Source organism: Mus pahari, chromosome 20 (assembly GCF_900095145.1).
Source record: "Mus pahari chromosome 20, PAHARI_EIJ_v1.1, whole genome shotgun sequence".
Lineage (NCBI taxonomy): Eukaryota > Metazoa > Chordata > Mammalia > Rodentia > Muridae > Mus > Mus pahari.
The window spans coordinates 37,540,857-37,567,589 of NC_034609.1; the positions used below are offsets into that span (position 1 = coordinate 37,540,857).

General features: G+C 44.6%; 1 protein-coding gene across 1 annotated transcript in view; it reads left to right on the forward strand.

Annotated features, from left to right (window-relative positions):
• Vat1l (vesicle amine transport 1 like) overlaps positions 1-26,733 on the forward strand; it is a 163,845-nt gene that overhangs the window by 74,207 nt on the left and 62,905 nt on the right. The window contains exons 5-7 of the mRNA XM_021220394.2: positions 5,969-6,072; positions 8,052-8,107; positions 12,573-12,767. Of these exons, the coding sequence (XP_021076053.1) occupies positions 5,969-6,072; positions 8,052-8,107; positions 12,573-12,767 (355 nt within the window). The remainder of the gene's footprint in view (positions 1-5,968; positions 6,073-8,051; positions 8,108-12,572; positions 12,768-26,733) is intronic.

Consider the following 26,733-nt stretch of genomic DNA (forward strand, 5'->3'; position numbering starts at 1 on the left):
GCACCACCCACAATGGGCCCTCCCACCTGTGATCACTAATTGAGAAAATGCCTTACAGCTGGATCTCATGGAGGCATTTCCTCAAAGGAGGCTCCTTTCTCTGTGATAACTCCAACCTGTGTCAAGTTCACAGACAAACCAGCAGGTACACATGGTGACCACTGACTGGAGAAAAACACAGGAGGAAAGGAAACACAGCTGCTGTGGGCTCAGGAGCTGTGGGGACGTTCTTTAACCTGACTGCGAAGCCTCCAGGGATGGCAGGGAGTGGGCCTGGATTGCAGTCCCCTGCTGCATGACAGGCTCTAGGGGCTGGAGAGCAAAGCTGAGGTGAAGCCAGATGAGGGAAACCAGATTCAGAGGAAAGATCCCAGCTCCCACTGGAGCAGTCTGCTGCTTGGCCATAGGACTTGAACTCTGCAAATGCAGGTTAAGGCTGAAGCCATGAAATGTGAGCTCAGAAAAAGTGGATTGTCCTCTTGCCTTTGGCCAGCTCAGTACCTAGTACAGTGCCTGGCGCATGGTAGGTGCTGGTGGTAATTATTAAGAATCAAATTGCTGGGAGAGAATAGGGAGGCAGGTCCAAAGGTGACTTCTGGAAAGAATATTATTGAGTGCACATGAACCGCTCCAGCAATGAACATTTCCTGAGAAGTCTACAGTGCATCCACTCTTATGATTAGCACTCTGATTGAAGCCTATATAAGGAGCTATTTTGCTGTTTACCACATACCATGCCTGGCACCTTGTAAGAAGCCGACTATATGTTGGGCATCATGCCCAGCAATTATAAGAAACCTAATGTGCACCAGGCTATGTGGCTAGTCCACTCCAAGAGAGGTTTGCTCTGCGTGAACCAACTATTGTTCTCAGTACCCTGTGAAAAACCTACTGTGTGCCAGATGTACTCATATGTAAAAACTACTGGGTACTAAGCATCCCATCAAACACTATGAGAAGTTTTCTCTGCACAGAGCACTAAGCATCCTGTGAGAAGCCGAGTGTGTATCAGTCCTGTGCTCTGTGCCATGCGGGAAGCCTATGATTCCAGGTGCTCTTAAATAAGCCTATTATGTGCTAGACATCCCACTGAAAATCCTACTGTGTGCATGTCAATATGCCTAGCACCTAGGAGGTGTCTACACTAAGCATTGTGCCGAGTACCCTGTGGAAAAACCTCAGTACTGTGTTCAGCACCCTGAAAGAAGCCTACAATGTTCCAGGCACTGTGGAACTCTCTAGAAGCTGTTTCCCAGTCACTATGCTCAACACTGGGTGCTAGGAGCTATGCTTAGACCTCTGGTATAAGCCTACTATGGCTAACCATTCTGTGAGAAGCCTACTATGCAACAAGCATATGGAAATTATGACACAGGCAAGTTCTCAGATCACAAGGAAATCTAGAAATAAAAGAGATCTCAGCCAAGAGCCAAGGAAACAGAAAAAAAAAAAAATGCCCTTCCCGGCAGGGTCAAAGGCATTCTATACCCGTAATGGCTCTCAGGGAGCCTCACCCTACTCAGAGAAATCCCTCCCTTTTCCATGTGGGTAGAAAGCAAAGAGACAGCACTCATTACAGAGAGACCAGGGGTGGAAACAAAAGAAGAATGAACTGTGATGGTTAGGTAAAAAATTCCAAAGTATCTTACTTCTGAGCTCATCCAGAGAATCCCTGAGTTGGGTTTGCTGGTATCTTAAATCCACAGAGACTTGTGACAGCAACAGAATAAGACAGAGGAACCACTGCCTTGTCCCTCGGCCCACTTCTGCTGCTGGGAAATTATGTATACACAGGCAGTGGGACACCTCTAGAAATGGGGAGATCAGAAATGTGGGTGGGCCTTTTGCCTCTTAGAGCTGACTGGTTCTGGTGGCAATGGTCCTGATGCTCTCATGAAAGAAAAAAAAAATGGATACTCAGGGATGCTTTTAATGTGAGCATGACAGTGGCCAGGTTCATCCTAAAGACACTTTTGGACTTCATACTTTTTGTGTGTGTAAAATGGTGTCTCATGTGAGCCATGACTGTCTGCAAGCTCTCTACATAGTCATAGATGGCCTTGAACTTCTTCTGATCCTCCTGCTTCCACCTCCCAGCTGATGGAACTAAAGGCATGTACCATCACATCTGTTGTGTGTGGTGATGAAACTCAAACCCGGGGCTTTGTGTTCTTCAAGTTCTCTACCAAGTTACATCCTTAGCTCCAGACCTAGAACATTTTCTCTAGGCCTGAACCCAATTTAGTTTGAGTAGGTTCCATTCAATTGTATCCATTTGTTTCACCCTAATGATAGGGTGAAAGGGCAGTACTCTTTAAATTTAAAACTCTTCCCTGAAGGAATGCCTCCACCCCGAAAAGGAACAATATATAGGCAGGCTCTCAATCACAGATAGGACACAAACCAAAGGAGCAAATCCTATCCATGTCTGCTTTGGTGAACCAAGAGGTTTTGGGGGTTACTTCCAGAGATTTAGTTGAGCCATTACTTCCAAAAAGTATGAGTAACTCACTTGTGCAGCAACACTACCGAAAAGCCCACCCCAGTGCGGGTGACAATTTACGAAATTTGAATCTCTCTAGTTCCCACCTCAGTCACTATGCAGTCTCCTAAATACTGTAGCACACCCAAGACAATGTCACAGGAGTAAAGGAACAGCTAGAATCTCAGGCAGAACGCGCTGATGAGCCCTCTTCCTTCTACAAGGCAAGGAAGGTTAGTGGACCCAATCTTGTGCGGTTTCCTGCTCTGGTGTGAATGTGGCAGTAGCTACGCCATCTCCAGGGCACAGAGTATGCCATACCTGCTTAAACAGTTGAGCAGGAATGACTAAGCACCAGTACCCTAGCTAGACCCCCAGAGATGTCATTTGTCTCTATTCCGCTTTTCTCCTCCCTATAACACCCACATCAATCTTGACTTCCAAAAGGATACAATGGAATCCAGAAGGAAATATTTGGCTTCTTTGACCCTCCACAAACTTCAGAACAGCCCAGCGAGAGTTGTGGGGGAAAGCAGGTACCTGAATACAGAGGAGGCCTGTGATCTCTTTCTAGCATGGAGGTCAGAGGACTCGGTCCTGGCTTGGCTTATTTCCTGCAGGAAGACTAGAGGTGACAATGGTCATCACTCTAGAGCTGGCCACAGCTTATCCTGAAAACCCCTATTCTGCCTCTGGAAACCCTACCTGGTTTTTGGATGTGTCAGATCAAACTCTAATCGTCCCTCCTGCTCTCTGAAGGGACACCCGGGGGGTAAGCCCCTTGAGCTGACTAATCCCTGTTTTCTTTCTTCACCATGATAATAGTGGTTCTGGAGTCACAAGAGTGGGATGAGGCACAAGTGGGATTGACTTGACCTTCCTCAGCCTGGGGCATAGTAAATGTTCATGAATATGAGTAGAGCACACTCCTAGAAAGGTTAAGGGCATCCAGTCTCCACTCTCGTGACTGCTAGTATTCCTATTCATTCTGAATATATCTTTATTGGGTTAATGGCTGGCCTAGGGAAGACACAATCCGTGTGTCTGTGTCCATGCTAGTACTGAGCTGTTTTTTATTACCATGGCTCCGTGAAATCCTATGACCAGGTGTTGTAATACCCCCAGCACAGTTCTCTTTTACTGAGGATATCTTCTGATGTCCATGGGTTCTTGCACTCCCATGTAGACTTTAAGACTGTTTTGTTTTTTACTATTTCTGTGAAAAATACAATTGAGATGTTAATGGAGATTGCACTGAATTTGTGGGTTGCTTTTGATAGGATGGCCATTTTCACGGTGTTGATACTTCTGTTCCATGAGCATAGATGGCCTTTCAATCGTATAGTGTCTTTCTCCATTTCTTCCCTTAGCATTTTAAGCTTTTCATTGTAGAGGCCCTTCATTTCTTTGGCTACATTTGCTCCAAGTTATTTTGGAGGCTGTTTTGAACGGGATTGTGTCCCCAATTTCTTTCTCAGTATGGTCATCATTAGTATATAGAAAGGCCTCTGATTTTTAAATATTGACTTTATTCTCTGTCACTTTGCTGCAAGTGTTTAAAATGTCTAAGAGTTTTCTGGTAGAGTCTTTAGGATCCCCTACGTATATCATCATATCATATCATATCATATCATATCATATCATATCATCTGCAAGTAAGGATACTTTGACTCCTTCCTTTCCTATTTCTATCCCTTTTATCACCTTCTCTTGTCTTATTGCTCTTGTTAAATCTACAAGCACTATGCTAACATAGGGTGAGAGCAGTAAATACCATTAGCTTAGTCCTGGTTGTAGTTAGAATGCTTTGAGTTTTTCTCTATTTACCATGTGATTGGCAATAGAGTTGTTATAGGTAGCCTTTGTTACATTAAAACATTTCCTTCATCACTAATCTCTAGAGTTTTTAAGTTGGATTTTGTCAAAGACATTTCCACATCTACCGAGCTGATCCTTAGACTATTTCTGTGATGAGTTACACTATTTATTTACATGTATTCCTGCATTTCTGGGATAATGCCACCTTGGTCATGGTGCAGGTTCTCTTTGATGTGTTCATGGATTTGTTTGCAAGCATTTTATTGTGAAACTCGTAACCATGTTCACTGGGAGGATTAGTTCATGATTTCCTTTGTATGTGTGTCTTTATCTGGTTTTGAACAACGGAATTATGAAATGCAGAAGTAGTAAAATCGGAAACAAAATAGATTGAGCGCAGTGACACAGGCACTGAAGGACAAATGCCACACCCTCCCATGGGTGGAGCCTAGCATGAAATCTTAAGATGATGTGCTTAACTTGGACCATCTGGAGAATCTAGCCATGTAGAAAGGAGTTAAAGGAGAAAGGATAGCATAATATAAGTGATATTAAAAAAAAAAGATGGGGAATTCTGGGAAACTGAAGCAGGCATGGGGATAGAGGAATTGGGAGGGGAACCTAAAAGTGTATGGAAAAACTATATGGAAATCTACAGGCCAGACCAGCAGCCCCATAAACTAGGAATTGCTGGTTTTCTGACTCTCTTCAGTACCTTGGATAGCGCCTTGCCCACAAATGATTGCTGGCTGAGAGATTGACTAGCATGTTGGGAAGCCTGAACCAAGTATCTTGTTTCTTTCCTCGCTGCATTTCCCCCACAAAGAAGCATTAACTCTGCTTGACAAAGGAGAGAGCTAAGGCTTGGAGAATTTGAATGAGCAGTCTTCATTGTGTGGGTCGTGATCCCTTTGGCAAACCTCTATCTCCAAAAATATTTACATTACAACTCATAACAGTAGCAAAATTACAATGATGAAGTAGCAGTGAAATCAACTATAGTTGGGATGTGGGATCACCGCAACATGAGGAACTAGAGTAAAGGGTCACAGCATAGGGAGGCTGAGAACCTCTGAGCTAGATAGACGATCTCAGACCTTCTGCCTCTAGTGTCCTCTTCAATATTGTACCCCAGAACAGTCCCTGGGAGAGGTATTTTTCTGCCTCCCACATTGTGAAATGCTTCTATAGACAGTACCTGACTCACAGTGATTCAATGGAAGACTTATTTTTTTAAGCTGTTAATATTCATAGGCATCCTACTTCAGATGTTGGGTTTGACCTCTTCCTGAGCTACCAATATGTCATAGAAATTCTCCTGTAATGTCAGAGGGAGGGGACAGTGCCAAGGTAGCCACATCATCATGAGATTAAACCATTGGCATGCTACAGTGTACTGCAATTCTGGGCTACACCAGGTATTTGGTTAGATGACTTCAACACAATTCAACTTGAGATATTTTCAGCTTATGGAGGATGTATGAGGAAGCATCTGCAGTGAGTGAGTAGTCAGTAGTCAGTAGTCAGTGATGTCAGTAGTGAGGAGGGTAGTCCTGGGCTGCTCACTCTTTGTGTTCTGGAAGTCAGATGATGTGACGTGGGAAGGAAAAGTGCAAGAGTTTGGTTCCTGGCAGGATACATCACTTTGCTTTGTCTCTTGCTGTGCAGGATCTCAGCTGAAGGTGTGGACATCGTTTTGGATTGCCTGTGTGGGGACAACACTGGCAAGGGGCTCAGTCTCCTCAAACCTCTGGGGACCTACATTTTATATGGTGAGTGTGTGCATCACAGGGCAAGATCAACCAGAGCAGAAAGTACCCCCACGGTGCTTACCACACTCTGCAGGGTGAAAGACGTTAATATACTGGGAACAAACCGGGCAAACATGGGATAGTTTAGCTTTTTAGTACATTCATTATGTTGATATTATTGTCATAAGTTATAAAACTAACTTGTTTGTCTATTGCCCTATCCCCCGTGCCATCATTTTTTAAATGTTTTGTTTTGTTTTGTTTTGTTTTGTTTTGTTTTGTTTGAGTCATGGTCTCACTGTATACTCTGTGATGGCCTTGAGTTTATAATACCACTGCCCCAGCCTCTTGAGTAACAGGAATGCAAGTGTAAGCCATCATTTCAATCCACATCTACTATGCTCTTGAGTATTCGGGAAAGTTATGAAAATTAGAAACAATTTTTCTATAGCAAAATTAAACTAGCACCTGATCTTTACACACACACACACACACACACACACACACACACACACATTTAAACACCAGTATCCACAAACTCTGACAGGCGTATATAAAGCCAGAGGCCATCTTCCAAAGCAGAATATTCAGTATCTGATGTTTGAGATTCCTAAAACCTGTGTGCCAGGTCCTTGCAATAGAAATTGAGCCTTGGTTTTGATTTCAGAAAGAAGAGAAAGAAGTTACTTCTTTTTATAAATGAGATATTTGAGAGTTATAAATATCTTAATCATCGTCAGATCATTATTGCAAAGAACTGAGCTCATTAAGCAGGTGGGCAACATTTCTCTGCAGATGTGTTCCGGTCATTTCTATCCTGACCACGTATTTCCTAAAAAGCAAATAATTGGTTAATATTATTGATGGGAACCTACCAGGGCCAGTACTATTTTAAGGACAGTGTGCATGACTAATGGGCAGATAGATAATTTATTCATCCTTCCTTCTCATTAGCCAAGAGTTGTATTTTTGCTTCAGCTGCATGATGACATTTGGGTGACCTTCAACTTGATTGTCTCACAATTATCCAAGTTGGTTGGATACATTGATCAATTATACATCGATCACTTGGTTACAATGTAATGGAAGCCTGGTGCTATGATCCCAGGGAGTCATCACCCCATCAAAGATAAAGGAATGGTTTACTGATTGGGTGATAGTTTATCCCGGACCGAATGAACAATTTTAGAATATGCAATTTTGTTTTTTAAAGTCCATGACTGTTCACTAAGAAAAACTAACACTTCCAAGCACATGGTGGCAAGCAGGAAGTCTATGGAACGGGGCAGAGTAGTGGGATATTCTCTATTCATCGCACTCCTTCCAAACTGAGCACCCCAAAAGGGGGCCATTTCTCCCTGAGCATCTCAGCTTGCCATGCCCAACTCTACTACCATCCCAGCCCCACTGTCAACATTCAGTTCCCAATATTCCTTTGATCTAAAGTTTTAGGTTTGATTTTATTTTTTTTAACCTCTGCCTGGACCCCTTTGGAAATGACAAATCATCTCCCATTCCCTGGACCTCTGAACTTAGGTTCTCTCCTCTACCGTCTCGGGATCTCCTTCCTCCTGTCTATCTGTGTTTTCCTCCCACCCCTCAAGACCCGGCCCATGTCAGAGTCCTAAACCTCTCACTTGCTAGGATATCAAATTTGGATCTATACGGAACCTTCCTGAAGAAGTTCACTTTTTTTTCAGTAGACAGAATGAATATGTTTTATATTATTAAAGCACTGGGCTAATCACCTTTTGATACATGCATGGTTTTCCAAAGGAATGAAACAGCCACGGAGAGAAACATCCCTTCCTCTAAGAGTTGATGATACTTAACCAAATGTTCTACTTTGTGCCCCACCCCAGCACCTTTACTTTTTCCAAGACAAAATGTGTTGCTTTTAAGCTTTTGTACAAAAATGAAACAACTGCCCCTCTTCTTGCATAATAAGATATCTTGATTTTCACAAACAATTACTTGACTTGGGAATCTTTCATTTGCAGGTTCTTCCAACATGGTAACTGGAGAGACCAAGAGTTTCTTTAGTTTTGCAAAGTCAGTAAGTATCTGTGCCTGTCTACTGGCTGGTAGTTAACACTGATTTGCATGTTGTGAATTCCATCTAAAGGCATTGGTAGATGGGTGGTGGCGCATGCCTTTAATCCCAGCACTTGGAAGGCAGAAGCAGGCAGATCTCTGAGTTCAAGGCCAGCCAGGTCTATAGATGGAGTTCCAGGACAATCAGGGATACACAGAGAAACCCTGTCTAAAAAATTAAGACATTGGTCAGTTGCTGGTCTGTCATCTGCATCATGCATTTCCAATAAATCCCTGTTCATTCCCTGCTAACTGCATGAAGGCAGGCAGGACCAGAACTTGTCCATGAAACCTTGGAAAGTTTCCTTTTTATTTTGGTAGAAATTGGTTCAACCATCTGTCAAAAGTGAACTTAGAGTTACTGCACTGTGGTTGCTCCCTGGAATAGACAGTCTTTTTTCTGACCATTTTCTGGCAGGGTTTCTGGGAGCACAGTAGATTTCTTTGTCCCCATCCTATTGTGTTGAAAATGGGAATAGGCTATAATCTCAGAGTATGTGATTACTTTGTCTGCAGTTCAGGAGCACTCTCCCTCACTGCACCTGCTCACATAGATATTCCCATGCAGAGATATCTCTGTGTGTTAGAATTAAGCTAATTTGGGGTTGTACTTTAATTTTTTCCCTCTACCTACTAGAGCAAGGAACTACTGTTTCTCACTAGGGTCGGCTTCTGTTCCTGTGCTCTTCATCTCTGGTGCAGCCAATGCACCATATCAAAGTGTTGTGAGCATTTCTTCCCTGGGGAGATGTAAACAACATCCCCCTCCTCATTAGGTCCTGACCATAAAGCAAAGTATGAGTTCACCACTGAGATTGTTGCCCTTACCCATGGAGGGTGGGTAAGGAGTTACTGGCAGGAGTGTAGGTGATCCTAAAGCGACTAACTGCACTGGGAAGTCCATACCCAGTGTGGGTGATGGCATCTTCATAGCCAGATACAAGGAACCCCTTCCTTTATGCTTCCCCAGCTTGAGTTCTTCTAGTACCTCCTGAGACTGCTAAGCCACATGCAACTAGGGCAGAATTGTTTTACAAGTGTCTGGAAGGAGCATCTGAAATCTCAGGTGAGGGTCCAATGACCCCCCTTTACCCTCTCCTTCTCCGAGGGTGTCACCAGTCAACAGGCCTACTCATACACAGGCACGGGCACTCTGATGCGTATAACAGCTGTTTTGCTCAGAGGACCATATTCTTTGACAATAAGCATCACTACACAGGCATTTTCTGAGCATCTACTGTGGGTAGCGTTTGAAGACATCCAAGGTCTCACAGTGGATGAGACGGGGGCGTGCAGAACCCTTGTGACTCTACACTCTATTAAGCAGACAGACCCAGCAATAAAGGAAAGTGTTAATAGCCTAATTGTGAATGCCTAGCCAACCTCGAAGGGGAATAGAACAGGATTCTGGAATAGAGGGCAGGATAGAGTAAAGGCATTGTGAATAAGGTGGCCAGAGGGCCAGAGAAAGGACATTAGAATTTTTTTTTTTCTGTATATCATGATGGAGCTGTATTGGTCATATTTAGATAGTTTTCCCATCTCAATTAACCCAATCTAGAAATAACCCCCCCCACACACATATACATACATACATACACACACACACACACACACACACACACACATACACATAAATGCCTAGAAATTTGTCTCAAAGATGATTTTTGAGGCTGTCAAGTTAACAGTAAGTATTAAATGTGCCAGGAGTATTTATATGTTCTTTATGCCAACACTGACTGCTCAAAATTCACCCTCAAACAGCTGTTGGATCAGGGAATGGCAATATTCCCTCTATGCATGAAAACAAAATTTAAAGGACTACTCTTTGCATTTTTTTTTGCATAAGGGATTTTAATAAAAGTGTAGGTCAAGAATCATTTGAATACCAGGGCTCATAGGAGAAAGGGTAGAGCCTTGTGACGGATGCTATCTATCATCTGTCCCTGAAGACAGGCTCTGTACCACTCTTGGCTGCTTTGTTGCTGTGGATACAATTTTCACGACGCTGGAAGACTTCTCTGTGGACTCATGCTGGTCCCAAATTATATACAACTAAGTGTAAGAAGTGTTTTCCCCTTTTCTCACCCTTAATGCCCAATCTCAACACACAGTGCTAATGAAATAATTACAGTGTGCCCGAGCTCGGGAAAGGTATTTATAACAACACAGCCTGGATAGGAGCTCAGACTCTCTTCCCCCAGTGAGTAGCATTATGCTCTGGAGCTGAAGGTCATGAATAAAGGCCATTCCCTATCAGAGGCCCGGCTTGTGCAGGCTGATTGGTTGGAAGTAAATTGAAGAGACGGCTTTCTGAGAAGTGCAATGATGGCTTTGCTCCAGGAAGAAAATTCTCTGCAATCAAGAAAGGCGCATTTAGAATCCTATAGCGAGTTCTAACTCTGCTATCTTAATTATCTCCCATCTTCAGATTCCAGCAGAATGAATACGTTGTGCTTTATCAGACTGGCCATTCACTCTTGGGCCACTCTAAGGATGGTTCTTCCAGATGAAGTTAACACTTAGAGAGCAAAGCGACTCCGAATTCCCAGCTCGTGCTCAGTAAATCTAAAACACGGCTAAGATGACAATTAAGTTGGCTTGTGCATATGGTGTGTGCGGTATATACACCCTGTTGCAGTGGCATATATCTTATATGAGCACATTTACATTGCACAACAACCTCCTTCTCCCCAAGGTATGGTGAGGAAGTTGAACAGACATTAGATAGGTTGCCTAGAGTTGCACACCTATCAAATGACACTCAACTCTAGAAATTAAAAAAAAAAAAAAAAAAGATTGTTGAGGACATTTGTGTGTGTGTGTGTGTGTACATGTGTGTGCATGTATGTACACATGGCATGCGTGAAGAAGTCAGAGGACAACTTGCATGAGTCAGTTCTCTGCTTTCACCGTGCATGTCCCAAGGATCCAACTCAGGTTTTTAGGTCCTGTGGCAAGCACCTCTACCAACTGAGCCATCTCTAGAGCTCTTAGTCACAGCTGAGCAGTAACTGCCGCAGCGTCTGGCATGCCTGACACAGACATGCACTGAGGTCTTCCCCATGTGCAGGTGTCAGGCCTAATCATGGGACCCATGGTTTTGAACTCTTAGGTTGGAATTCTTCAGTGAAGCACATTTAATAGAGCTAGGAGTGGGGCAGCTTAAGAAGAGCTAGCTGTTCTTTTGACCACAGACTTCTTGTCATGTATCAGAGGCTGAACCTACGTGACAGCCATTTATGTGGTCACAACCTCCTAGCTTTATCACCCCATGCAATTCTGTCTTCTTAACTTGCCCTTCCTTTCTACCTGCCTGCCCCTATTCTTGTCATTATCTACCCAAACTCACCGTATTAAAGGGGAGAGGGGAGCTCTTGCACTCAGAGTGGTCACTCACCCCATGCACTCAATAGTTTATCATTCTGTAAGTGTCTCGGTGTTAACACTCTTTCATGATCCCCACAACCATTCCAGAGCCAAAGGCTTTACCCTGTACCCTCCTGGAAGACACCAGTGTATCCCTTTGCTCAAGTCAGCTGAGAAGGACAAAGTTCAGAGAAGAATGAGGAGTGGGGTATATACATCTAGGATCAACTCTGGAGTCAGTGGTCTTAATCACACACTAGCCTCAAATAGACTGAGGAACCTTACCCAAATGAATAGGGATAAGAAGAATTTCAGAATTTGAACTGGTTGGGGGGGGGGAATGGGGGTGTTCTTATTTGTATGTAAGTCATAAGATATGAGTCTTATAATATGTATGTGTGTGCATGCGCATATCTGTATGTCTGTGTGTGTCTGTATATTGGTGTGCCTGAGTGTGTTAAGACAGGTTCTGTTGTAGCCCAGGCTGTTATAAAACTCATTATTTAGTTGAAGATAACCTTGGACTTCTGATCCTCCTGCATGTACCTCCTAAATACTGGGATGACAAGCATGCACCTCTACCTGCTCCTTCTAAGTGATTCTGGGATTCGAAACCAGAATTTTGTGTGTACTAAGCAAATATTGTCCCAACTGAGCTACATTCCCAGGGTAGACAGTATTTTAGCATCCCTTCATAGTATCATGTTAGCATTCAGAATTGGCTGGTTCAAGTGTTTTCTCTCTCTCTCTCTCTCTCTCTCTCTCTCTCTCTCTCTCTCTCTCTCTTCTTCCCTCCCTCGCTTCTTCCCTTCTTCCCTCCTTTCCTCCCTCCAAGCTAGATCCCTTTCACAGTACTTCTCTCTAGGATATTCCATTTACCAACTGCAGTGGTTTCAGAAATAGATGCTTAAAAGATAGATCACCAAGACTGCTCGCTGGTCCACTCAACTCTACCCAGTTTCAAACTTTGCTTCCCTGGGGTAGATGATGTCCTCATGGCATAGGTGATGTAACCCCCATCTTGCAATGTTGTAACCTAGCACCTTCTCTCACTGCAGTGGTGGCAAGTGGAGAAAGTGAACCCCATCAAGCTGTACGAAGAAAACAAAGTCATTGCAGGATTTTCGCTCCTCAATCTGCTCTTCAAGCAGGGCCGCTCAGGCCTCATCCGAGGGGTGGTAGAGAAGCTCATTGGGCTGTACAACCAGAAGAAGATCAAGCCAGTGGTGGATTCCCTATGGGCCCTGGAGGAGGTAAGCAAGCTTTGGGGTTTGTTTCCAGGAGCTTTGAGCATTCAAGGCAATCTTCTTCAAACCCACTTTTATTTCTCCAGATTTGGTTCGAAACGAAAGTCCTAGAGTAAGGTGAGAACAACCTCTGACATCACAATTCAGCATTGCTGCATACCAAGTTCACACTCAAGACCCACACAGTTGAGCAACAAGAAAACAATCACATACGCCCCTCCTCCGAAAAAAATCTCACATCATTTTAAGTGAGCTCACGGTATTCTATTGGTCTATATCCGTAGCTATCCTTAGCCACAGGTTTGGCACATCTGCATCATGGTGTTTTAAGTTCCACGGATCATTTCAAGTTCCCGAGAAGTTTTCAAACCATGCAGCTCTAACATCTATATGTGAACCCTTTCTTTTCAGATAAGGTGCCAAATGTGGATACTCCCAGTTCACCTTGATCATAGAAGGGTGTGTTTCTTATGAGAATGCCATGAATGTTGTGATGCTGTGGGTACAAAAGAGATCAAGCTCAAAGTAGCTCACAAATGGGAATGATGTATATGCAGACACTGGATATGTTTTATGTTTCTTTGAGATATTATCAGTGGTCACAGTGGACATTATTGGGTCTGGTGTTGGACTAACTTTGGAGTTTTTTTTGTGGCCAGTGTTGTTGATGATTCTGATGGGTCTGCCAAAAAGTTCTAATATTTGAATACCTTCTTGAACTGTGAACAAACTGACCTTCGAGGATGCTAAAGCAGGAACTGGTTGGGTTGGTTTGTATGGTCCTCAGGGAGGAAGGCAGTCTTTGAGTCTAGAAATCCTTCAGGATAAGAGAAGGGTAGAGCATATAGAAAGTCAGCCATGACAGTTCTTTGTGAGAACAGGGGAAGCATGTGGCCTGGGTTTAGGGTGACATGTCAAGTCTCCCTCTGTCATGAGGTCTAGAAAAATGCTTATGGTGGTATGAGCTGTGCTGTTGGCTTCTTGTTCATTGTTTTCATGGATGAGGTGTCTTAGGGAACAAGTATTTGATGGAAGTGTGTGTTTGTGAGTCTGAGGCTTGTGTGAGTGCCTGCACACATGTATGGGTACACTCACCTATGTGTGCATGTGTGAAACTCTGACATCAAAATTGAGTGTTTTCCTCAACCACCCTCTACTTTATATTTTGAGATAGTCACTGCTCACTGAATCTGGAGCTTGGCATTTAAGCTAGACAATGGCCAGCATGCTCCCCAGATCTGCCAACCTCCCATCACCCAACTCCAGTACTGGGTTAGTAGATGGACACTTTAATGCCCAACTTCTATGTGGATGCTAGAGATCCTAACTCGGGTCTGCATGCGGGCACAGCAACCATGTAATGTACAGAGCCATCTTCTCAGCCCTGAACCAAATGCTTTGAGACTTTGGGGAGCCATAGACAGTATTGCAACCTAAGTTGCAAAGACTAAGTTCTGTGGATCGGAAGTAAATCTGTGTATGTGTATGTGTGTGTAAAGGTGTTGCTGTTTACCTGATAGATTTGAATGAGGGGCAGATTAACTGGTCCGAGACCAGTGAACTCAAACTATACCCATATATGTTGTTCTAATGTTGAGGTATAATGGGCAGCCTTTAAAAAAGAACAGCCACGCAAAGGCCCTGTTTGTTGTAATTACTGAAATAAATATTCAGTACAGGACATTTCTAAATCAGCCCAGCAAAAGTAGAAAACAAAGGGCATGTCTACATTCCAGAGAAGAATAATGCCGTTAACCTTCCGGCTTCCTTCCTTTTTGTCTTTTATCTATTGCAGATGCTTATTGTGATTCAATTTATTCCCGAAGTAAATCAGACAATAATGTATTCTTTGTCCTGTGTAATTGCCAGAACGGTTAGCCTCTTGTCATCATTTTACTGAAAATCTTTTCAGTTTAATGAATCAGATATCTCTACAGTATTCAGTGGGGCATGTCAGAACCAGATATCTGTACAATGTTCAGAGTGGCATGCCAGAGAAAGACAGGATGAGCCAACTCTCATCCGTGTGACACAGAATAGGCTTGGGTTTAGGCCTAGTGTCCAAAGTGACCCAACAAATCTGGGAGCTTGTGAGGGATAAGATCGGAGAGGTGGTCCAGATGGCCCAGGGGTTCTCCTAGTGTTTGACACTGTTCCTTGTTCACAGCAGTAATAGAGTCTCTAAAGACCTACTGAGTAATTAGTATGTGTTTGGTTCGGGGAAGATGCTGAAGATACAGTGAAGAATAGGGAGATAATATTCCTGGGCTTTGTAGAGTTAATATTCAAAGGAGGGTGAAGGAACAGAAAATACTGATATAAGCAAAGACACATGGAAAAATTGCTGCTTGTAAGAAGCTCTTAGAAGGGGAATGCTGGCTGTGTCCTCGTCACCATGACCACCTGGGCTGAAAGCATCTCTTTGGTTCACAGTGTCAGAAGCTTTCAATCTTTCATGGAGGGAAGGGCACTGCAGGTTGTGATCTCCACTCTGAGCACGGTGGTGGAAGAGGGTGTGTGTGGCATTGGCTCGTCATGAACGACAAGGAAGCAGAGAGCCATGCTAGAGCCAGGGATCCCTGCTTAGTGGCCTGTAACTACCAGAAGGAGCTGGCCTCCTGAATAGCATCAGTAACCTCTAACTGTCTGAAATATGAGCATGTGGGGGCACATTTCAGATTCAAGCAAGAACAGGAATAAATGAGGGGGGGCATTTAGTTCCCATGTAGAAGTGATTCCTAAACTCTTTCATGTCATTGCCTCTCTAAGGATCTTTTATAGACATTTTTTCCACTTTGTAAAATTTTAATGGTGTGTGTGTGTGTGTGTGTGTGTGTGTGTGTGTGTGTGTGTGTGAGAGAGAGAGAGAGAGAGAGAGAGAGAGAGAGAGAGAGAGAGAGAGAGAGAGAGAGAGAGAGAGAGTTATCCATGTGTATTTGTACTTTAGCGTCCTTTTTCTCTTGGAGCAATATGGTAGTCAACAAAAGTACCCACTGCGGAGTGGGTCAAACCAACGAGGATCTTTTAGCATAGCATCCTTTGAGAAAGTGCTTGAAGGAGGAAAAAACCTTAACCAAAATAATTTCATCTTGGATGGTTGCACAGGTGAATTATTCTAAGCCAAGAAGAGATGGTGCAGAGAAGGCCTAGACAGGACAGCAAGGATGGGCCAGACAGAATGTTGCATTAACTCCCAGTACCTAGAGGGTCAAGGTAAAGAGGGACTTCTTCCTGGTCCTCAAGGTGTGGTCTGCTCAGGAGGAACTGGAGTTGCTACTCAGAGTCCTGGGCAATGATGCAATCCAGAAGAGCTTGGTGAAACTGAGGAACAGGAAAGACAAGATGAACTGAAGGCCAGCAAGCCTGGTGGGCAGCTGTGCTTCCGTAAGCAGGGTCACGGAAAAACAACTGGTCTTGCTATCACTTTTCTCCCTCCCTTAGAGAACAGCCGCATCCAAGTGCATGCTGGGATATCAGGACTGGATAGAAGACTGAATTCATCTGGTTTGCTGGGCAAAGATACTCAGGTCTAGCACTAACCAGCAGCAGGAAAGCCATGGCTGGCGGCTCTCTTGACTGGGCTATATGTGAACTTGGGACTTAGAAAGTCTGGGACTTGACCTTGAGTTTTCAGATTTCCTTCCATCCCCAGATCCAGTTCTGTCTGTCTGAGCTGTACAGGCTCATCTGTGGTGGTTTGAATAGGAATGCTTGTCATATGCTCATATAGTTGAATGGCTTAGCCACCAGGGAATGGTGCTATTTGAAAAGATTAGAAGGATTAGGAGGTAAGGCCTTGTTGGAGAAGGTGTGTTGCCCAAGGTGGGCTTTGAGCTCTCTCTCTCTCTCTCTCTCTCTCTCTCTCTCTCTCTCTCTCTCTGCCTAAGGATCAGGACACAGTTCTCAGCACCTACCAGGATGCTATCATACTCCCCACCAAGATGATAATAGAATAAATTTCTGAAACTATAACCAAACTCCAATTAATACTTTCTTTTATAAGAGTGGTCTTGGTCATGGTATCTCTTTATAGCAATAGAACAGTAACCATGACATCCTCACTTCCATCCTACTCCCTCCTGAGTATACACACACACACACACACACACACACACACACACACACACACACACAGAGTACCTCAAAACCAGCTTAAAATCTCAATCTTCTCAAGATAAGTCAAGACCCGCTCCACTGTATTCCCAACCATTTTCTTGAGCTCCATGCATCTACCCACGCTCTCCCACCCACACTTCAGCAGCTTCTAGTCTTCTGGTCTTTAGACCTACCCTCCCCACCTTGAGCCTCTGGGGCAGTTGTCTCCTCTATGGTAAATAGACATCCTCCCCGTTATTCATGAATGTGCTTCTCTGCTGCTACCTTCCAACCAAGCCACTCTCCTTTTTTCCTGTTTGGCGGTCCCTGCTATATTCACTGATGCTTGACTGGGTTGTGTGTTGACTCTTGCCTCTCATCTGCTAGAAGTTAAACCTTATGTGAGGAAGATCATACACGTAGGCCTGCAGCCTTCAGTGGACAGAGTGGGGGCTCAGTAAACAGGCTATTGTATGGACAAGTCAATGAGCATCGGCACAGCACCACCCAGAAACGTGACCAGTTGGACACTTGCTATGTTTAATAATAAATATTTGCTGAACAAATAGATGAGTAAATGAACTAAAATAAGCAAGTGCTGCTCTTTCAAATGTTCTACTGGAATCAGCAAGTTGTCTCAGTGGGTAAAGGTGCTTGCCACCAATACTGATGATATCCAGAGCACACACACACACACACACACACACACATACACAGTGAAGGAACAAGCCAAGTCCCACAACCAGTCCTCTAATCTACACATCACACACACACACACACACACACACACACACACACACACACACACCACAGAGTGAAAGAGAGAAAATTAACTTATTTAATAAAATGTAAAAGATATTCAATTAATATCAGTTTTAAATTATTATTATTATTATTATTATTATTATTATTATTATTATTAAAAACAGTGTTTCCAAGCAAAAAGAAAGAAGTCATGGTTGTTCACCTAGGGTCTGATTTATGTGTCAGTCTGGGTAATTCTTCCTGGCGGAGGAGGGCTCCTCTATGCAATGTTGAAAAATGAGTGTGATCCCTGACTTCTACTCACTAGATGCCAGCAGCAGTAATAAAAGAAGACATGTCTCTCATTATTGTCATATGTCCCCTGGGCCCCTGAGTGGGACAAGGGTGATGGAAAAACTGTTCCTAGTTGGGAACAGTTTTAAAAGAACTAGTTTAAAAGAAGTACTTTAAAAGAAGCCTTGGGATGAGGGGGGGGGGGGTGAGCGGTTTGTAACTCAGCAGATTAGCATCTATTGCAAGAAGCACTGGCTCAGAGCTCCAGCTCCACTTACCAGAAAAGATGGTGCATCCCATAAAGCCAGCACTCAGGAAGGAGAGGCTGGAAAATTAGAGATTCAAGGTCATCTTGGGCTATATAGTGATTTGGAGGCCATGCTGAGATATATGATACTATGGGAGGTGGGGGTGGGGTGGGGGAGGAGAAGGAGGGGGGGAGATGGGCAGGGAAAAGAGGAGAGGAGGGAGAGGGGGAGGAGCCAGAAAAAAGCCACAGCAACAAAAAGCTATGGTAGATGATCCAGTTACCAGCAAAACAAAAGAGCTATACTCAGTGTAGCTGGCTGGTCCTCCACAGAAGGGAGACAGACGGCTGCCGCCTGTTTGCCAACAAAGCCGCCAGAGCCACTCATCAGCGACACCCACCAACTTTCTGAGGGTTCTTTTCTACAATATTTACAGACATCTGTTTAGAACTGCAGTTGGGCCAAATGCAGCAATTTATCAAGCCCACGCAGCTCTTCTGGGCTTACAGGGAGTACAGCATGCTTATTGCTTGAGAACCTCCCAGGGTGGGCTGTAATGATTCCCACCCCCCACCCCCTTTGGTAAGGGCTTACACAAAATTGCTTCTCAGACCAGCTCTGTAATGCCATTTATAGAATATAAAGCCCACAGGGATTAAAAGAAAATTTTCTTGGGCTCTCTGAGCCCTCAGACAAGAAGATTTAATAATATCAGACATGATTAAGGGTTCTTTCTAGCCATCTGGCTGGGACTTTATTGTAAATTTAATACACAAAAGCAGAGTGGGGGATAAGGTAGTCTCCCGTTTGCTTTCAGATGCTAAATGTACAGCTGTATTCTACATGGCGGAGGGTGGGGATGGGGGTGGGGGTGGAGGGGGAATTAGGTTTGCAGTTTCTTTTTTTTTTAAAAAAGATTTATTTATTTATTATATGTAAGTACACTGTAGCTGTCTTCAGACACTCCAGAAGAGGGAGTCAGCTCTTGTTAAGGATGGTTGTGAGCCACCATGTGGTTGCTGGGATTTGAACTCTGCACTTTTGGAAGAGCAGTTGGGTGCTATTACCTGCTGAGCCATCCCACCAGCCCAGGTTTGCAGTTTCAAGCTGGAAAGGGGACAAAATGTGTGTGTTCGTCACCCAGGCAGCTGTTGTTTCCTTGGGGACTTGTAGTGGTTATCTTCACCATGAACTTGACTTGCTCTGGAGTCACCATGGAAATAAACCTCTTGGTGTGTCTCTAAGAACAATTCCAGAAAGGCACATGTAAGGAGAGAAGACCCACCCAGCATGGGCAGCACTGTCCTATGAGCCAGTGTCCTAAGCTGTGTAAAATAGGAAGTAAGGGAGCTGAACGCCAGCAGTCATCTGTGCCTCCCGATGACGGGTGCCCGTGACCCGCTGCCCCATGCCCCAGATACCAGGCCTCCCTGCCATGATGGAGCGAAACTAAACTCATCCTTTCTTAAGTTACATTTGTCAGGCATGAAGTCACACGGACTGGACAGGTAAGAAAACAGGCGCCTACTGTGCACTCATAGTATTTTTCAGCTGGCAAGTCTACGCGAATCCTAGGCAATCTGTCTCCTGTCCTTGGGTTTTCAACAAACCTACATACGAAATAATTAGAGAGTCATCATTATCAATCCTGGGGGGGGGGGTGATTTTAACTGCAACTGGGTGTGGAAGCAAAAGAGAACAGAGTTAAGAATAAATTAAATGTTCAGAGACCACTTTAAGGATGACTCGGGATGCTCGTTAGCCCAACCATTGGACTGAGCGTGGGGTCCCTGATGGAGGAGTTGGAGAAGGGACTGAAGGAGCTGAAGGGGGGTTGCAGCTGCATGGGGAAAGCAACAGTGTCAACCAGACAGACCCCCGGAGCTTCCAGGGACTGGACCACCAACAAAAGGACCGATAGCTCCATATGTGGCAGAGGATGGCCTTGTTGAGCATCAGTGGGGGGGGGAGCAACCCTTGGGCCTGAGGGAGTTCATTGCCCCAGTGTAGGGGAATGCCAAGGCAGGGAGACATGAGTGGGTAGGTGGGTGGGGGAGCACCCTCATAGAGGCTGGGGGAGGGGAGATGGGATTTTCTCATTGAACCTAGAGCTCATTCATTTGCTTAGACAAGCTCACCAATGATCTACAGGGGTCTGTCTGTCTGCATCTCCAGTGCTATCACTACGGGCTTATGCCACCATGTGTGGCTTAGTGTGTATACTGGGTATATAAACTAGGCTCCTCATGCTTGCATAGCTGGAGCTTTTTTGATGGAGGCATCTTCCCTGCCCCTTTCCCCACATCATTCTTTTTTTAAGGTCTTTTCTTTGCCACAAGTGGCTCTTTATGTTTTTATTATGTCACATTAAAAATGCAGTTTCGGGCTGGTGAGATGGCTCAGCTGTTAAGAGCACTGACTACTCTTCCAAAGGTCCTGAGTTCAAATCCCAGCAACCGCATGGTGGCTCACAACCACCTGTAATGAGATTTGACTCCCTCTTCTGGAGTGTCTGAAGAGAGCTACAGTGTACTTACATATAATAATAAAAAATAAGTAAATCTTTTTAAAAATGCAGTTTCAAGTATTCTGAAGCCACATGTGGCTAGTGGCTACCATACTGGCCAGGGTGGGTTTAGAATCCCCTCGTCATTGCAAAAAGCCTCCCCAGAGCTGGTCTATGTGATGATGTCATCCTTCTGTTTAGAGTCAGGGAACAATTTGTCTCTGAAGCCTTCTGGCCTGGTTGCCTCTCAGTCAATTATGTTAATTGTGCCCTTCCATGTATCTCTCTCTTTGCTGTGGTGTCATGAAGGTCACTGCCCAAACAAAGTCACTTATTTGGTGTGTGTGTCCTGAATCTCTCATTATGCATAGCTTGCACTTTAGCTCTATGTAGATAGTCATGGCTTGAATATATTATGTGTCTTTCATTTGAAGGCAGTACAAATGCCAAACAGATACAGGTCTGTCTAAAGGCGAGAATGGAAGGAAAGATAGATGCCATGAGCTTCATGGATGTTTTTTTTATGCCCCGAGATAAAAGAGTAGCTGAATAAAGGGGGATTCATATGAGGAAGCAGTCATAGGGCAGTGTCATGACCCAGGGACAGAGTGGGCAGAGGGAGGAGTGATTGACAGTCCTAAAGTAGCTCCAGGCTCCAGCTCTCGCACTAGATCAGGAAATTAAGAGGCAATTCCACCAGTGTGAAGAAGCAAGTGCCCAGATGCAAACTAGAAGCGTCTGTGAAGATGTTTCTAAGCTCAGATGTTTAAGGAAAACAGAAAGAGCATATGGAGATGCTACCACCCAAGAGCCGAGACCCACAGTGTAGGCGTAAATTTTTTTGCAACCTACTTTTCTTAAAAATAATTTATTTATTTTATGTGGATGGGTGTTTTGTCCACATGTATATCTTGTGTGAGGGTGTCAGATCTGAGAGTTACAGAGGGTTGTGAGCCGCCATGTGGATGCTGGGAATTGAACCCAGGTCCTCTGCAAGAGCAGTCAGTGCTCTTAACCACTGAGCCATCCCTCCAGCCCACAGCCTACTTTTTTAAAATAAGGGTTCAACCGCTCCTCTAACCCACCACCCAGCAGAGGTAGTGGAAGAAAAAAGTTATTAAGATATGGGGGGAGTGGACCTGCTTAGCAACAGTTCTTTGGGGGCGAGCTTGATCTTCTTTGGCAGCAGTTCAGCCCCATAGCAAACACCAAATATGACTCAGCAGCTGCAGACCAGTCCTCTAGGCAGGCAGACACCAGGCATGCATGATCCGGCAGCTGTTGTTCAATCCTGAAGAAACCACAAGGCTCACCAAACGGCACAAGGCTGCAGAATCGGCAAGCCACCACAGGGACTCACGAGCCGTTCTCGGGAAAGTTTCCCTCAATAGCAACCTTACCACAAACTGAGCTCAACAACGCTATGTAAGGCAAACCAATACATGTGTGTCCTTAGCACACATAGTGAGGACAAGCGAACCAAACCAATGCTCAGTGCTCATCTCCCACTGTCTGGGGGAGGGGGGGCGGTCATAGTTATCCTCCTTTGTCCTGGGTCCTTTCATGTGTTTGCTAAATGAAAACATCCTTTCACTTCTATCTGCTTCTGGAAAACATTCTTTCCCATGTCTGCTCCAGCAAAACATCCTTTCACCTGTGTGCCCCCAGTGAAGCATCATTTGACATAACTGACTTTCCAAAGGAACAAGACATTTCCACTTCACACAGCCATGTGGAAGTGAGGGGAGAGGGCTGGGCAGCTATTCCCATTGATATCTTTGGAAGATTCTAGATGCGCCAGGTATCATTCGGTGTGCTTCGCGCATTAACTCGGTTAAACTCTCCAGTAGCCCGAAGACCCAGGGAGCTATTACACTCTTCTGTAAGATCACGAAAATGTGCTACTGGAGAATTTTCATGGCCTGAAGTCCCCGCCTTTAATTGAATTTGTGAGACATTTGAACCTCGGAGCACAGACATTGTTAGGGGGGAAAAAATGGCAATGAATAAATTCATTGAAGGAAAGAATGAGCTAAATAATTATATTAGGAATCGGCACAGAAGGAGTCTATATTACCACACACTTGTGGCGGCCTTAACATTCATTTACTCTCCATGAGGTCCCTGAGTGGTGGTTACCATGACAACAGCTGCGACACAGGTGAGAAACGGAGGCATACAAGGATAGAGTTTCCGGAGATCACAGAGCTTGTATGTACCACAGCTGACCTTGAGACACCGAGAGCCTGACTCTGAACTTTGACATGGAGAACTCTGACACCATGCTGGGAAAAGCCCCTCCCTTTATTTGGCAGTCACACTACGATGAGGTATCCTTAGACAGTGTCTCGTGGGTCATGCAGCTAGTTATGATAGGCCGTTACCATTGGCCACTGCTTACCATCAAGTGGACATACAGGAAATGTCATTGGGGTTAGACCCAGGCCTCATTGCCAATTGTTCAGAAAGTCATTTCAGTGGTATGGTAAGAGTAGAAGTCCAACTAACCAGGGCTCAGAAGAATGAGTAGCTAGGCAGACTAACAGCCAGCATAAACCTGCTGCTTTGCATCAGACAGCGTAAGTACCTGGAAGACACCCAACAGGAGCCAAGGCTGGACTGGGGGGGGGGGCACTTAGAAACTGGATTAGGGATTCCCTGGGGTGAAGGATTATGAGAAATGGAATGGGGCTACTCCCAGGCACAGCATTTCTTATTAGAGGGATTTAAAAAAAGGATCTACAGTAAATGGTAGTGGCCAGTGATCATTGCACAACTCTGTGAATACTCTAGAAATCATGGAGTTGTATGCCTTGAATTGATTAATTCTATAATACCTGAATTATATTTAAATCCATGATGCAGGTATTGAATAGATAGATAGATAGATAGATAGATAGATAGATAGATAGATAGATAGATAGATAGATAAACAGACAGATAGATAGATATGGGATGGTTAGTGCTGATTGTCAACTTAACAAGATCAAAAATCACCTAGGAGACATCTCTGGGTATATGTCTAGATGGGGTGTCTAGATCGGGTTAGTTGAAGTGGACAGACTTACCTTTAAATGTGAGTGGCACCATCCTATGCCCTAGGGTCCTAGACTGAATAATAAGGAGAAAATGAACTGAGCACCTACATTTATGGTTTGCTGCTTGCTGACTATAGATCCAGTGTGACCACCACCTCACATACCTACCACCATCCCTGTGTCTGATATGATGGACTGTATCCCCTTGAACTGACCCTATAAACACCGCCCCCCCCTATTTTCATGCACACAGCTCCTCCCCAGCACATGTTTTCCGCCACCCAAACACATCTGAGGATTATGGTTCTAAACTCAAGCATTTGCCTGTTCCCTGTTCCTTATTCCACAGACCAAATAAATTGCAAAGCCCTAACTCAGCTGACTCGGCAGGGGAAGGTGTCTGCTGCCAAGTATGACAACCTGGCTTCCTTCCCCACTAGAAGGAATGAACCAGCTCCTGAAAGCTGTCTTCTACCTGCTGTATATGTGCTGTGACATATGTGCACACACACACACACACACACACACACACAAAGAAGTAAGTTAAGCATAGTTTAAAATTTTAAGATATATACTTCTGTCAGGAGGCTGAGGGTGAGCACTGGGCCAGCCTAAGCTATGGACTAAAACCCCAGCATTGAGATCTCAAAGATCAGGTATTACTAGGGAAGGTGACAAGCAAGCAGAACGAGAGAGAGAGAGAGAGAGAGAGAGAGAGAGAGAGAGAGAGAGAGAGAGAGAGAGANAGAGAGAGACAGAGAAAGAGAGAGAAAGAGAGAGAAAGAGAGAGAGAAAGAGAGAGAAAGAGAGAGAAAGAGAGAGAGAGAGAATCTACTTCCAAATTTCTAATCTTTGAGTACGCTACCCCATATGACAAAGGTACCTTGTAGATATGATGAAGAACTTCAAAATGGCTCTGTGTTGCCCAGGTGGCTTCAGAGTAGTAAGAAAGGCAGGGAAGAGAAATAGGAAAGGTACGATGATACCATACGCAGAGGAAGGAAGATGATTTGATGTACGGCCATGGGCCTAAGAATGGGAAAGGACTATAGGAACCAGAAAGGACAAGGACCCAGAGCCTCCAGAAAGCACATAGCTAGCCCACATGGCTTTAGTGCATAGGAGGCGTTATATCTAAATAGCTATGAAAAGATGGATCTGGGTTGGCTAAGGTCTCTCTGCCTTTGTGGCCATCTATTATGGCAACAACTGAAATCTAACGTATCACCCATGTCCCAAATGTATCCAGAATAGCTGCCTGTTCCACACCAGTCCCTAAGCTTTGGAAATGATTGTGTATGAAGCCTGAACCTACACACAAGGCATAGGCAGGATATTCAGAAGTCAATGTATAATTCTATAAGAAGGAAATAAAATTATGGGAAGAGGCTTGATCCCGAGTGAGATCTGGGTCTGTGTTACAGCCCAGCAGGGGCTAAGGAGCCAGAGAAAGAGGCAGAGCGGAGCAGACACACCCTTGAAGAGTGGAAATTTTTATCAGGCTCAACACAGAATGATGGGGAGATCGGGGAAGCTGACCTTGAGAGAAGGGAGATCAGATGGGATAGTAGGAGTGTCCCACCCATCAGATGCCCAACTGCCCTCAATCGTCCAGCCTCAGCGGATGCCTGTGGCTGTGTCTCACTGTATCCTCTGTGTCTTCTGTGACCTCTGTGTCCTCTGTGCCTGCCCTTCCCTCCTCTTTGCCTGCCTAAAGAATTGCTGGCCATTTTCAAGACTCAGCAAAGATGATCTCAGCTACTCTAAAAATATACCTCCCTCCCTCTGTCTTCTCAATACCCCAACCCTGAGTTAGGAACTTCTGCCTTCAGAGTCCAGAGGCTTGCCTCCTTCACTGACACATTCATGACCCACAACCTATAAAAAGTGGGGAGAGCAATGGTCGCTTCCATCCACTTTTAATGGGAAAAAAAATGAAATGACCCAATAGACAAAGCATGCTTAGCCTATTGTTGATGTGTCACTAAAGTGCATTGCCCTACCACCACAACAGTGTTAAGGCATCAAGGTGCTAAGCAAGGAGGGCTCAAGAGACTTCCAGGATCTCAGCGTGCGTTCCTATTGGTCCACTACAGTATCTGGCCCAATCCAAACAACTCTCTCTATACCACAGACCTCAGCATATTACCCACAGCTCGGTGCTCCTGTTTGAAGTCCACACGCTCAGCTCGGATACATTCCTGTTGTGATGAAAATAATAATCCTTTGCCTTTGCCCTCGTCACTTGGCGGAAAATATATCACGAAGCTAGTTCTCCTTGCAACCCAGGAACCACTGATGTCGGCAGCTCCTGGATGTGATTTTTAAAGATTTGGGACTCTGTTCTGCTGAGGCCAGTGGTTAGAAATGTTCTCTTTGCCTTTGGAGCTAATGGAGAAATTATTTTATGTAACTTACTTGCAAGAGAGCAAGGGAAATCATTTTTAAGTATTTTCCAAGGTATCTACAGAGGTAAGTTATTTGTGGATGTTGATTTATTCTCTATACTAGATGAAAGGGCTCGCTGTATGGCAGATAAGGAGTCGTTTGTACCCTAGCACAGACATTCACATCAGAGGATTCAGGAGTAAAGGTCTCAGCCTAGCATGTGAGCACCACCCCCACCCCACCCCCATCCTCAGGAACCCATTGACAATTCTCTGAACCTCTCTCTGCTTCCTCCATTGGGAATGGAGATTCTTGGGGCTGGGGAGACTGATCAGTTAGGAGAGAACTTGCTCTGTAAGCATGAACATGAAGTTTGATCTCCCCAGAACCCACTTTTCAAAATCTAGGCACAACAGCGAACTTATAATCCCAGTGTTTGGAAAGACAGAGCCAGGGGGCTCTGTGTCTTGTTGGCCAGCCTGGCTGGCTGGATCAGTACACTGCAAGTCCAGTGAGTGACCGTATTCTAAAAATGAAGGTAGAGGATGACTGGGGGAGACATCTGCTTATGGCCTCTGAGTTCCATCTGCATGTGTATGGACAAGTATGTCGATGCATAAACAAGAGGAGAGGAGAGGAGAGGAGAGGAGAGGAGAGGA